At 43.9% G+C, this 15,442-nt stretch overlaps 1 protein-coding gene across 1 annotated transcript in view; it reads right to left on the reverse strand.

Moving 5' to 3' along the window:
• adam12a (ADAM metallopeptidase domain 12a) overlaps positions 1–15,442 on the reverse strand; it is a 165,654-nt gene that overhangs the window by 26,548 nt on the left and 123,664 nt on the right. The window contains exon 12 of the mRNA XM_083788333.1: positions 5,770–5,947. Coding sequence (XP_083644459.1) covers positions 5,770–5,947 — 178 coding nt within the window. The remainder of the gene's footprint in view (positions 1–5,769; positions 5,948–15,442) is intronic.

A 15,442-nucleotide genomic window follows, 5' to 3' on the forward strand; every position in this document is an offset into this window, starting at 1 on the left:
ACAGAGAGACAGAGAGACAGAGAGAGACAGAGAGAGATATTTACTTTTTATAAAAACCCTTTATTTACAAACTAAAGAAGCAACAATCACTATACTTGTTTTCAGTCAACGAACGATAACGAGAAAGAGAGAGAGAGAGAGAGAGAGAGATCAATGTCTGATCTGGGGAGCACCAGAGAACCAAATGGACCCTAAAAGCTCTGTGAGTGAATGAATGAATAGTTTATCTTTTCAGTGAGACATTACAAGAATCCTTTTTTTTAAAGAGGTACAGGCAGAAGCTTCTAGCTGATTAATGCCTATTACATTTTGTTGCACAAGATAATGTGAAGTACCAAATTCTTCCTTCTTGTTAACATGTGCCTTACGTCTTATCCCTAAACTTCTTTGCCTTCTTTACTATTTTGAGTTTTCAACAAATTAAAACAGTTGAACATAACCTTTTTTTCATTTTCTCCCATACCCCATCCCCCACAGTTATCGTCAACATTTATTTCCCTTGTTGGACTGTTTTTATTTTTAAATGTTTTTCAAAATAGGAAAAATATATTAATATAATTTATAATAGGAAAATATGGCCCTCGGAGTTAAAATGAGCACTGCAGATTTAACAGTGTACATTGGGGGATCCTAGAGATGAAAAGGAAATGGGGGTCTGTGGCCTTAATGCATCAAACTGGGAGACCTTGAAATGAAAAAGAGAAAAAAGGGGTAGAGAATTACTGCTCTAACATATACATACAGTATACAGCCCACAGCGCGCACGGAGGGCCATCTGTTTCCTATCTGTCATTGTCACAGGCCGTGCACCGTACCAATCAAGACCACTCTGCCATATGACAGACATGTGAGGGCTGCAGTCAGTGTGTGTCTGATGCATACTTGCTCACAAGCATGTGCGAGCGAGCGTGCACGTGCGTGCTTCTGTGCGCGTCCCCCTGTAAGCACAGCATGTGTGTGTGTGTGTGTGTTGCAGGTCTGTGTCTGCGTACATGGGTGCATGTCTGTGTGTTTGCATCTCATATTACTAGGAGTGCAACTGAGTGCTTGGTTTTTGTCTTGTTCTGAACATGCTGTACAGTACACCAGTGTTTCTCAATCTTTTTCATTTCAAGGACCCTACCCACCCAGTTTGAAATGCAGACAGATATAGGCTCATTGTCCTACATATTGATCCCAAACGACTTGCCACAGGGTCTATTTTGCAGAATATGCACCTGTTGTCCCGTTTCCCCAGCAGACCCCAGCATGCAGCCCTCATAGCATAGAGCGAAGCCCATAGAGGCATATCACTTTTACACTATTTGTTGCTGTCAAAAAAGTGATTATTATTTAATTTTTTCCATGAATGTGCTATCATTACAAACACGTCCATGCCTTGGTTGTCTCACATGAGACGCCACATCATGTTCTGGGGTCGAGCGTTTGGCACAACTGCCAATCAAAGTGACTATACTGGCCAATGGCATCGCGTCTATTCTTCCAGGACCTTTTCCGGGACGGCAAAAAAAAAACAGCATGACATCTGTTTAGCAGACTGTGGCGGCTCGTGTCGGACAGCCAAGGCATGGATGTCTGTGTAATGACAACCAATAACAGCTTGATGGCAGAAAAATAAAAAATAACACACAGTAAATAACCTAAAAAGCGATATGCTCACACACAGGCGGCGAGTATGAAGTAAGAGCCAAAATGGCCTGCTGTGTGAACGATCAATTAGGGGTGCCGACCGTTCTCATGGTCCCCGGGGGCCGAGGAGGGTAGCGGAGGGAGGATTGGGGACTCAATGGAAGGGGGGCCCGCGGAGAGGGGGTCATGGGGACATTTTTAATGGTGCTGCAGCTTGAACTCTCTGACCGGGCTTTGGGCCGGCCTGACTCGGCACAGCTCTGTGGAGACTAGCTTTATCAGCAGTGCCACTGGCGCACGCTTGAAAGAGCTTAGGATGCTAAAAGCAGTGATTCTCAACCGTTTTCATGTCAAGGACCCTCAGTTTGCATGTCATGCATTAAGGACGCCCATTTAACAGCATTTCTTATCTCTGGCACCCCAATTTATATTGTAAATGGAATGTTAATTTGACTCTGAGAGTGTACAAATGGAACCAACAGTCCCATAAGGGTCCATTTGGTTCCAAGTATCATTTTGCTGGAACTCCCTCAAGTACCCCTGGGGGTCTCCGGACCCCACTTTGAGAACCACTGTGCTAAAAGGATAACACAACAAGCCCTGAGGGCTTGTTTCCATTGTGGTCCTCTGAGGTCTTATACATTTTTGTCGACGAAATCCAACTGTAGAAAACTAAAACATGACTAAAACCACATGACATTCTATTCAATGGATAAACTATGACTAAACTAAATCAAAATTTGCTCCAAATGAGGACCAAAAGAGTACAAAACAACGGCATTGTCTCTCCTGTAGCACAACAGACATTATCATATATAATTCAGGAACTTTTCTCCCCGAATCACAATAAATGTTTCCATCATAACATCATCCCCTTTGAGCAGGTTGTGGGCTGAACGGTGGGTGATGATACACCGTGTTCATCATCTTAGAGAATGACATGTTTATGGGGGGACGTGCTGTCATTACATATACGCATGGTGAGGCACGCTCATTGGAATAATTCACTAGTTGACGGCGTCGAGCTGTCAGCGATGTTTCCTAGTCGGTGAATTTGTATTTTAATAATCAGACCTTCCTCGCAGAGCAGCGCACGCACGCACATTCCTCCATTTCTATTACTATACTTGTGAGGACATCAATTTTAGGATGATGACTTTATGAATGCTATTTTTACCGTTTTTTTCTTTTTCATGTGTAAACGCTAACCCTAAAGCTGATATACGATCTTGTGAGGTTGTAGATTATGCTATCTTTGGCGAGCAGCACCGGCATGTAACAAAGTCCGGCAGTAAATCTGTGGGCCTTACTACCCCAACCAACCTTAACCCCTAACCCTAACCCCACCCTGGATAATTTCCAAATATGTAAGCTTTACTCCCCAAGTCGTTTTAAAACCATAAAGCATCCATTTCTCTAGCCTGGTTTTCCAGCCTGATTCGCTGCCTTCCGTGATTTGTTTTGTCACTTAGAGAAGTTTGTCACTTGGCAAAGTTGGTCACTTAGCGAAGTTTAATACTTGGCGAAGTTGGTCACTTAGCGAAGTTTGATACTTGGCGAAGTTTGACACTTAGCGAAGTGACAAAACAAATCGAATCAGGCTGGAAAGCAGGCTACCACACCATTCTTCATGTCCACACATACACCTACTATCACACCCCCTGCGCACCTCCAGGCCTACACACAGACAAGACAGACAGACAGACAGACAGACAGACAGACAGACAGACAGACAGACAGACAGACAGACAGACAGACAGACAGACAGACAGACAGACAGACAGACAGACAGACAGACAGACAGACAGACAGACAGACAGACAGACAGACAGACAGACAGACAGACAGACAGACAGACAGACAGACAGACAGACAGACAGACAGACAGACAGACAGACAGACAGACAGACAGTATAATGATCTACCTTCCTAACTATACACGTGGAGCTGTTTCAGCTGTCGTTTTTTTCTCTCTCTCTCTCTCAATTATATTTGTTTGTGTTGTGGTTTTCCGGCATTGCAGGATGATTGCTGGAAAAGAAACCTCTGCCGGCTTCTTGTGTTTATTTCAATTTGCCTAATTCGGGTGACATAAATAGTCCACAATGATCTAGTACACTGCCAGCTTCACCCACTCAAAGCGGGAAGGCAATTGTGTCACTTTAAATTTTAACCACTTTTCACAGTTTAATACTGTACTTTGGCTATTTAAAAATAGCAGATATACAAGCTCAAGGGCGTGTCAGTTCGTGCCACGCTATATGAACCTGTAGATCGGCTATTTTCTACTTTTTTATCGTGAAAATCAAATCTTTGCTTCTCGGGGGGTTCCTGGAACAAAATATTTGTTGAGATATTTATGTTAACCGCATTATCCCTGGCGTCCCTTATTTTGGGGCACATTTTTCCAAATTTGTCTGAATTTGTCAGTTATTATCGGACAAATATACAGGACTGTAAGTTGTTAAGAAAAAGCTGCCTGCCATTTTATGCCTCCTCCTCTTTTTTCTTTTGTTGTAACAAATCGAAACGCTATTACAGTTGTTGTTGTTGTTGTTGTTTTGTTTTTTGTCTCTGATTTATATTTGTTTGTGTTGTATTGTGGTTTCCGTCATTGCAGGAAATCCTCGCCGGCTTCTTGCGTCGATTTCATTTTGCCAAACGTTTCCTGGGCGATTACTCCACAGTGATCTACAGCGTGAGCTGAACAGAGCCTGGGTGGGACGAGGACGCACATGTCAACGCCTTGGATACGGAGAGGAACGCTCACAGAACGCCTACTTGCATGTTTAAGTCTGATTTACACGTAGTTTCGTGTTGATGTGTCGCACACCGTAAACCAACCAATTTACATGCTTGTGTTTGTAGAGTTTGTAGATAGGCTGTTTTCCTTTCGGGCATCAGCCTTAAAGGGTAAGACCACTTTTTTAGAGGTTTGGGTTATGTAGTTACCTTGCCATGATGTAACTCCAAATGTGGACAAGAAATTAATAAAAAAAATTGCTCCAGACAGTGATTAGAAATTGATAATTCAAAATATGCTCCTCATTGACTTACATTGTATGCTAAAACAGCTCTCATATTTTGAATTATCAATTTCTAATCACTGGAACTTTTCTTTTTAATTTCTTGTCCACATTTGGAGTTACATCATGGCAAGGTAACTACACAACCCAAACCTCTAAAAAAGTGGTCTTATGCTTTAAAACATGCAATATCAGTATCGAACAGATATCAAAATAACATATCATTCAAAGTAGATTTCTCTGATGACGAAGAATCTGTGTGGGCAATATTTCTAAAAGGTTCAACAGCAAATTGGTAAATGATAAATTGTGCATTTATATAGTGCTTTTATCCAAAGTGCTAGATGGCGAAGGAAACCATACTTGGCACCAACTTGCACATCGAGAGCAATTAGGGGTTCAGCGTCTTGCTCAAGGACACTTCGACACTAACTCTGGGGGATCACCGGATGGAACTGGGTTCCCATCCAGCTGCTCTACCGGCCCTGAGCCACTGCATGCCGTTGGAAGAATATTATGAGTCCTTGAAATGAAAACTTTTTGAGAACCACTCCAGCTCCCCGCCCAGTCACTCCTCTCCCTCCTCCACGCATAGCCTTAGGCTGTCCACAACAATCTGGTGTATTAAATATTAAATATAAAACAAATATGGGCAAATTCACCTTCCACAGCACTGCTACTCAGGCGTGGAATGCCCTCCCCCCTTCCCTCAAAGCAAGGAAATCACTGGCTTCCTTCAAGACAGGCCTACAAATTCACCTGTCAGCAGGTCAAAGGGAGAGGAGGTGATCAATCCACCGTCTCCCTACCTCCAGCTACCCGGGGTCACACTCCTCTCCCTCCTCCACCTAGTTTTAAGGTTTCCCTTACCTCTGGCTCTCCACAGTCACACTCCTCTCCCTCCTCCACTTAGTTTTAAGGTTTCCCTTACCTCTGGCTCTCCGCAGTCACACTCCTCTCCCTCCTCCACCTAGTTTTAGGGTTTCCCTTACCTCTGGCTCTCCGCAGTCACACTCCTCTCCCTCCTCCACCTAGTTTTAAGGTTTCCCTTACCTCTGGCTCTCCGCAGTCACACTCCTCTCCCTCCTCCACTTAGTTTTAAGGTTTCCCTTACCTCTGGCTCTCCGCAGTCACACTCCTCTCCCTCCTCCACGTAGCCGTTGCCGCACTTCTGCCCTCCGTACAGCACCTTGACCTCGGGCATGTTGAACAGGCACATGCCCACGCCCTTCTCGAAGCTGGCGCTCAGGTCCTTCTTACTGCAGCTGCTGAACACCGTGGGGAACGGATACCTGAGAGAGAGAGAGAAAGGGAGAGGGAGATAGAGAGAGAGAGAGAGAGAGAGAGAGAGAGAGAGAGAGAGAGAAAGGGAGAGAGAGAGAGATATGATATGATATAGTACTTTATTGTCAGTTCACACTGAAATGTGTCTTGCGACACAGCAGCCAAGTATGCAGAACACATATACACACATTTGACATAACACAAAGAACAAGACAATTTACATACATAAAGACATGAAGACAAGAGAAATATCCACCGCTTAGATTATCCTGTGGCTACTATAACTCCTGATTATAAGCCTCAAGGTCGAATGGTGGACAAAGGAGAGAGAGAGAGAGAGAAACAGAAGCTTTGTACCAAGATAGTCTTGCCTACATGTATATACATAACTATTTCTAACAGCAAATGAACATTTTTCTGTCAGCTGGTTGGATGTGTTTCAATGCGACACAGCTGTGTTTACACATTTCCTTATGCTATTTTAATTGAACATACATTTCTCAGTTCTTCTTACTGTTTTTTATTTGACACTTGCTTTGGCAATGTAAATGTCTTCTCACGGCAGCAAAAAGCTCCGTTAAAAATTAACCGGGTGGAACATTGCGAGAGAAACAGAGGGTGGGCGGGTTAAGCTTTGAGGATAGAGAGGGACGACCCCCTCCCCAGAAATACAGTAAAACAGAGGGTGGGCGGGTTAAGCTCTGAGGAGAGAGAGGGACGACCCCCTCCCCAGAAATAGAAGGAGGGAAAAGGACAAGGAGAGCAATGCAGCGTGACGCCAGGCCTCCTCGGTCTGATGTAATCAGTGCTATAATTGCCGTTAATCACAAAATCAATTAACCACTTTGGTGTTGTAAGTATATGTTTTGATGCCGATACTCAAGTAAAATGTTTAACACAGGCCTTTTACTTGTAGCACAGTATTTCTTTTAAATATTGTGGTATTGTTACTGAAAAAAATCTGAGTACTTCTTCCAACACTAAGGGAGAGAGAGAGAGAGTGAAGAGAGAGAGAGAGAGAGAGAGAGAGAGAGAGAGAGAGAGAGAGAGAGAGAGAGAGAGAGAGAGAGAGAGCGCACGAAGGCAGAGAGAGATCTGATAAGGCATATTTTACGAGGCAGGGGACTGTAAAAAAACTCCAACCAAACGATCTCTTCCTCTGCGAGGGTTGCAACACCCGTAAATATGTGAGAACGGGGGGGAGAGAACAGGCGATGGTGTGTTTTTAATATTGTTTTTGGACGAGCACAGAGTGGGGTGGTCTCCACCACTCCCGTGGAGGAACCACACATTCACACAGCACAGCCTCGGGTCCTGTCTGCCAAGCTGCCTTTGTTGCAGACCTCATGCCACTTTATTGAGCTTCACCGTGATAATATAGTGTGAAAACTGACTGTGTGCCGTACAGTGTGTGCATTCGTACGAGTTCTATGTTTATTATAGTGTGAAAAATGACTGTGTGCCGTACAGTACAGTGTGTGCGTTCGTAGCCATAGACGTACGAGTTCTATGTTCATGCAGAGATGTGCCAGCAGTGTCTTCTTGGCTGCAGATAGAAAAGCTCCTAGCTGTGCATCGGTTTACAAAAATTAATGTCCTCCCACGCAAGGTTATCTTTCCGAGGCAGAAATGTGTGGATGGACGTATACACGAATGCAATACAGCTATTTGTGAGTGTGTTTGTGTACTTGCAAAAAATGGCATTCATAAAATCCCCATCCTCAAATATGAATGTCCTCACACAAGTATAGCAATACAAAGGTGTACAGTACGTGTTGTGTACTGTGTATGAACGTGGTGGTGTGTAGCTCAGAAACGCAAGGTTGTTTTTCTCCAGGACTCGAGTGGGTATTAAGCACGTCTCGATCGTACCCTCCCGGGTCCGGCCCAAGCTTCACCCTCGACCCACCTCCAGCCCACCACACACCCCACACCTGGACCCATGGGTGCTGCTCGGTTCTCCTTTTCCCCACCTTGTGGGTTCGTGTGACTGTCCTTGTCAGCCCTACCCCCCCCCACCCCCCCTGTGTGGACCATATATGGTCCGACCGAGCATGATGAACAAACCAAGCACGACCCCGAACAACAACAACAACAGCAGCAGCTGGTGCTGTGTCAGATCCAGGGGTGTCAACGTGAACTCGGTACCAATGGACCCGTGCTGGGTCAAATCTTTACTGTGATTTCACTGTGTGGGACATCAGGGTTATGAGCGGGGCCAACTTGCACAGCCAACTGGCTTGCCTCGTGATGTCTCCCCCGGCGCATATACACGCACACGCATGCACACACACACATGCACAAATATGTATGCACATGCACGCACGCACAGCCACGCCAAAACGTCGGATTTGTCGGATTTGTACGTGTTGCTGACACTGAGCGCCCGTTGCTTCAAAGCCAAGTTGACAATTTCAGAGAAGAACAACAAATAGGCAAATCAAGCCAGCTGTCCGTAGAAAGATCCCCCCCCATCCCATTCTATCATGATGTCCTCCACTCCACACACACACATGGTACTGTTTTCCAAAATAGCACCGAGGAGGATTGCATAAAAACAGATGTTGGCCTGTCAGCCCGAAGCCGGCTGCGCGTTTAGAGAGCGCGCCGTAATGAAAGCCGACGTGTTGGAGGACTGGAGCAATATGCAGCCATGTTAATATCTAGGAATCTGTTTCACTCGCCGTGAAACACTATAGTACACTTGTTTTTTGTATACGCGGTATGTAGAACAGTTTATGGAACTTGATCCATTTAATCGATCATAAAGACATCGATAATCGATCAAATAATCTACAGTATCTTAGATTTTCTTTTTTAAATAGCAGATCTACAAGCTCACTTAACACAAAAAGTGGTCAGATGGGTGGCCTGCGTGCATTCTATGCAGTTTATTGATCAATAATCAATCACTCCACTGTGTTCCTGCCTTGATCAATGGAACTCAAATAACAGCATATTTTAAGTTCCTATATGTTTAAATGTATCACAAAGAAAGGTATTGTTTCTTCTTCAAGGTTTTAAGGTTATTTTATCATTCAAATCGTAGTGTTTTGCCAGCTATTCAGGGCTCCACTTGCAGCATCCTCACATGGCCCACCGGTAGGCCCCGACCCACAGGTTGAGAACCACTGCAATGGTGGGGGGGTATGGGGGGGAGGCAAACGATCGAAGGGCGCTTTTTTTCGTTGTCACATTTTCCGTTTGTTACCTTTTACATCACACTCGTGGGAACACACATCTGCCACAGCGACGTGACAGCAGGTACAAAAGAAAACAACCCACAGTGTTCTCTGCTCCTTAGATTCCAAACATCACGGTATGTGGGTCAGCGCCTCAGACATTACTTCAGAATGTGCTGTACTGCCTCTGATCAGGCTGAGCGCTGTGCTTGCTTGGTGACAATGACAACAATACGCCAGTGACATGTCTGTGCATGTTTACTACTATAGTAGTGATCTCATTCTCTGATGTGTGACTGTGTGATGTGTGTGCGTGTGTGTGTGTGTGTGTGTGTGTGTGTGTGTGTGGTGCTATTGCCCCCACACACACCCTCGCTTGGCGGTTCGTACGAGGTGAACGCAGGAAGTGTGACAGTAAAAGGAAATTGCCCCCCACTGTGTGGGTTTATATTAATTCCACTACGATGAACACCTGTCGGGGTCTGCTTTTCAACAGGCCGTCCATTTCTTAGAGACCCACCGTTGTTGATCTCCCTCAACCAGTGGTGGGAGAAGTACTACTGCAATGTAGAAATACTAGTATGTTTCAAGAAAAGGCCTGTATTCAAAACTTTACGTTGAGTAAAACTACAAATGCATTGGCGTCGAAATATGCAAAAGTACCAAAAGAATCGTTGAATGGTCTATTCAAAATAAAGAAATAAAAATGTTTTCACAATTTGTCAAACCTTTTCAAACACATAGCCAATCTATAAGCTCACAACACGTGCAAAGTATATTGAAAAATGAAAATGGACTGTCTGCAACGAGTGGACACTTTTAGGCCATAGAGCAAACTGTTCTACCGCACTCTACCACTCCAAGCAAATCAATAGGCAAGATAAAAGGCAGCGTTTCACAGCAGATTGAGTCCAGTTTAAAGATCAGGGGATTGGGCCATAAAATGTTCTGCTCTTCAGTTCAGCGCCACACAGAACGGACGAGCAGGGCTGCACTAAGGCAGAGGCGTAAAGTAAGTGTACTTAGTTACTTCCGACCAGCAGAACCTCCATCAGCACCACCATGCATGGACCCGACCCAGGCCCGCCCGCCCCGCTCTGTTTTAGCCATCCAGATTCCATGAACTCAGCCCCTTCTTGGGTTACCGCGGATGATGAGACCGATGTGAACCCCCTTCCCATTACATCGCTCTGGTCTTATTTACACAGAGATACATGTGCGGCGGCCGAGGAGCCCAGCTGTTCTTTATGAGAGGAGAGAGAGGCAGAAAAGCAGAAATAATTGTGCCGCGCTCCAACGGTCTGCGGAACGAGAGACAGCGAGAGAGAGAGAGAGAGAGGAAGTAACGGCTGTGGAAAAGACAGGGGTGTACCCATGACGTCCACATGGAGCGGATGCCATTCAACAGCTGGCCGCCCCGGAGCGAGCTAGCAAGAGTGATGCCAGGGCACCGGGTTCTTTTCTCTCTCTTTCTCTCTCTCTGTGCGTGTGCGTGTGCGTGTGTGTGTGTGTGTGTGTGTGTGTGTGTATGTATGTGTTTGTGTGTGTGTGTGTTTTGGCTGTGTTTGGACTCCAGACAGCCGCAGTTCCTGTGGGAGTCTAGATCAGTAACCACACCAAACTATTTCAGCTCTGCATAGTCGGGACCCGAAAGGTACATTTTTGTGTCTCCCCGCCCGGGACCCAAAAGTTACAACATTGTTTTGAATCAATTAATAACTTAAGCACTATTTAATGGAGAAAAATAGCAGATCTACAAGCTAACAACGCATCGTGATGTGACCCGTTGTGAACTTGTATACATCGGCTATTTTCGCTATTCATTGCATTTGTAGTGTAATTTCCTTCCAGGGGTCTGTAGATTATCACCTTATTTTCCTAATGTATCCAGAACAAGAAATGAGCTCCGATTCCCAGGCAAAGTCCTTCTTTTATTCAATCAATGAGGCATCTCCCATGTTACATCAGGTTACAAGCATAGCAAAGTCATCTCATCATGGTATCGCACATTCAGGCCAGGTCAAGCCTGTCCTCCATGGCCTCCTCCGTTTTCCTAACTCACCAGGTTCCCCAAAACCTCCCAGCACATATCTTTATACCTACATGACATGCAGTGGGTGTCACCTTTTGTCCCTGTGTGTGTGTGTGTGTGTGTGTGTGTGTGTGTGTGTGTGTGTGTGTTATAAAATGCAAAGAGACAAACTGTAGCCTCCTGTAACCCTAAAGAATGGCTCTGTCACTTCACAATCAAACAGGAAGGCCCAAAGCCCCAGGTGGTCTATTTAAACAATAGCCTAGGTATTTTATTAGCTGCTATGAGCCAAGCCAAGACCCTACCTACAGATAGCCTTTGGACACTCACTTTGGTGAGACAAATGGCCTGCAGAAGTTAATGTTATGTACCATTATGACTAACCAAGTAGTTATGAATATGCTATATGATTCATAGTACACCACACATGTTAAAGGGATACTTCACTTTCAAATGTAATGTTTGGGGTAATTTATTACGTACAATGAGCTCCCCGGGCAGTTTTTAAGTTGCTTGATTCACATTTATATTTATCATATCAGACACCCCCCGCCCCCCGCCCCCCATTGTAACTTCAAACTCCATTTTCTGGTGACTAATATTGTCCTAATTTATAAATGCATAAATGCACTAGAAGGACAATAACCAGAACCAAGGATGGGCGTTTTCAATGAATCTAACATAGTTAAATTTGAATTTTGAAGTTACAATGGATTTACATGGGATAAATCTGATAAAATGAAATATAGAAATACTGAATCAAGCAACTTAAAAAAAAAACTGTCTGGGGGTGCTCACAAAAGCTAGAGTATACGTTAAAATGACCCCAACCATGTTTGGAAGTAAAACATAACTTTACGTACTGTTACATAGGGCTGTCACCGTATAGTCTGAGACAGCGTGCATGTGCCCTGGGTGGCGCTTCACGCTGCTTGTCCTTATCTGTGCTGCCATCTTGTCACTGCGTCACTCAATTATATAGACCGCCCTATAATTGAGTTGGAACTGAACCCTTATCTCCAGACCTCCTACAAGCTCCATCAAAGTCCTTTAAATATAGCCTGAATGGCAGCCATGGGGACCGCCGGTGCCGTCGGCCAGCGACTATGTTACATAGAAAGAGGTGAGAGTTTTGGACAGAGGAGAACGGAACGGAACGAAAGCGGAAACAGAGCTGGAAGCGGAGCGGAATGGAAAACAGCCGAAACAGCAGAAACAAAGAGCTGCTTCAGAACCCACACGGGGACCCGCGTCACTCGTCCCCGCTGGCCGGGCCAGGGCCAGGATGAGAACCAGCCCCAGAGGTCAAAGGTGGGGGCGGGGGACTTTCCTTACGAGGTGGTGATGTACAGACCAGTGTTTCTTAAACGATGGGTTGGGTTTGGGGCCATAGATCCAATCCGTATACATTTTAACCCATTTTGACCTGAGATCAGATTATAAAAATGTCTTCTACACCCTGACAGTTTTCTGAAAAAGCTATGTTGAAAAAGCTGTTGTGGATGTGTACTAAGCTATTTGAAATAGTTTTGAACTCATGTGAAAATCTGGGAAACCTTTTGCTTATAATAATGTCCTATTCCCAAAATAGGTGCCGCCAGCCAGCTTGACCGACAGTGGTTGACCACCCAGTTACTGCTGGATGGCTGACCTCTCCAATGCACACTAGTTGCCACAGTCTTCTGGGCAGTGAACAGAGTTCCATTGTGTGCATCACCTTTGTTCTTTTTGTCTGCTTTCTGTATATAGCTTGAGGAAGCAAATACAATATTCTCCATTGAAATGAATGGACACATTCACGCTCGGGTGGAGCAGTGGTAAAGTCCTTGATGCGCCGCCACGGAGGCTGTGGGTTTGAATCCGTGGCTCTGTCGGGCCGTCAATGCGAACACAATTGACCCGTGTTTGGGGTGAGGGAAGCTGGGCAAAGAGGGTGATAGTAAATGGGGTAGAAAAAGTTGGTACAAAAATAATTGACTACTCTAAATGCAAAGAAAAAATAAATAAATCTGTTAGAACTAATAAATAAGATAGAAATAACTAAATTGGCTCTAACATACCGGCCCCTAATTGTTAGCCGTCTAGGAGAGCAATTACTTAAAAAACAAAAGATGAGCCAATAAATCTAAAAAAATTAAATCCTTTGAAGTAGGTGCTACATTCTGATTTCTTTAGATGCTCGTTAGATGCTCGTAAAGTACCAATTACTAGGCCTACTCATTGTGCAGAATGTCCACCTTCAAAAAAATATTTTTTAAGAAAATCTTTCCTAATAAACAACACCTGATCCGTTGCATTTGAAGACGATGTGCCTGAGAGTTTCTCTCTGCGTGTCACAATGGTGCAACATTTAAAAATAATAGCAGAAATGTAAAGATCTACAAGCCCAAATCTACTTGTTGCGATGCGACATTTGAAACTAGACCTAAATATATAAAAAAAAGTTGGTAAAAAAAATAATTGACTACTCTAAATGCAAAGAAAAAATAAATAAATCTGTTAGAACTAATAAATAAGATAGAAATAACTCAATTGGCTCTAACATACCGCCCCCTAATTGTTAGCCGTCTAGGAGAGCAATTACTTAAAAAACAAAAAATGAGCCAATAAATCTAAAAAAAATAAATCCTTTGAAGTAGGTGCTACATTCTGATTTCTTTAGATGCTCGTTTAATGCTCGTTCAGTATTCGGTTCTTTAGTGTTCAGCTTCTAAGAGAAGACACAGCTTATTTACTGGTCTCTCTAAGGTACTCGTTTTAGTCTTGATCCTTACACTTCGTACCAGACCGTTGATCCGTTCGACATGTTCTACACACAACAGGCATGCCTGGCGAGACATGCTACTGAGTGTGTCTAACCGGAAGTACTGCCCAGGGTACTTTTTGGTCTTAAAAGACAGCTGAAGTACATAATAATATACAACAGAAGTCCTATAGACATTAGGTTGTTATACCAGGCTTCTCTCCTTAGACATGAGAAAAGGGCTGGGAAAGAGGCTATACAGAACTATAAGTAGTTCTGACCAAGCAAACTCAGCACCTAGCCATGCTCAAATGAAAAACAAACAAACAAAAGAAAGTATTTCTTTCAGCAGATAATTGAGCTATAGCAAGGCATTTTTGTGTTGGGATATTATGGTATGTGTGCCAAACATTCATTCATTCATTCATTCACTTTGGAAATTCCTGCTGTTTCTATGTCGTTATAGGCTCTTTTTGAGCCGAATGCAAACGGAAATAAAAAGCCTGGGTACCGAGGCTAAGGCTAGGTCTACACGCTGGAGTAATAAACTAAGTGTAGTTTCATAGGAGTCTCTACTGACGTAACTGGTTGTATTCCAGGTATTAGTCAGACCACATGTATTTCCAGGGAAATGAAAATAACCCTACAGCAAAAAAAAAAAAAATCTTATTTTAAGAGTGAATTGCGAATTCGGTAAAATGAAAGACACAATGAAAATGTTTTCATATTGTGGATATCTTCATCAGATCTTTCATGTGGTAAACTGCCGTAATAAGAACAACATTACACTCCAGGGTGTGCTTCGCGGAGATGCTCTCAGGGAACCTGGCACAAGCGCCTCGTTCCTGACCGCATCCTATACCGCCGTGCCAATACTGACGGTATAACGCACCCCCTCGAGTGTAATATCGCTTAATTTACTTATTGCTGCCGGGTGGTTGTTGGAAACTACAGTACCTTGTCGTCAACCTCGAAGATTTATTTTAATTTGGTATATCGTTTTTATGAGATTAAATGTTTGATTTTCCCCACGTTTTTTTTTTATCACAGCAGTGGAGAGAAAAGCTAAGAGAGCGCAGAGATGACATGCAACGCGGCCAGGCTCTTCACACACGCATGCAGTGGTGGGAAAAAGTACTCACTTTCTATTTTTTACTTAAATAAATGTATCGATGCTGCAATGTAGGGCGCGTCCGGAAATACCGCACCGGAGCCCACTCGCCTATTAGTTTGCATTGCACAGTGCGCTCAGTGCGCGGAAAGTACAAAAGTATTCAATCAAAATATACGTAAGGTACCAATTACTAGGCCTACTCATTGTGCAGAATGTCCACCTTAAAAAAAATATTTTTTAAGAAAATCTTTCCTAATAAACAACACCTGATCCGTTGCATTTGAAGACGATGTGCCTGAGAGTTTCTCTCTGCGTGTCACAATGGTGCAACATTTAAAAATAATAGCAGAAATGTAAAGATCTACAAGCCCAAATCTACTTGTTGCGATGCGACATTTGAAACTAGACCTAAATATATAACTCTATGGACTT

This window comes from Protomyctophum parallelum (assembly GCF_964188405.1).
Source record: "Protomyctophum parallelum genome assembly, chromosome: 17".
Classification (NCBI taxonomy): domain Eukaryota; kingdom Metazoa; phylum Chordata; class Actinopteri; order Myctophiformes; family Myctophidae; genus Protomyctophum; species Protomyctophum parallelum.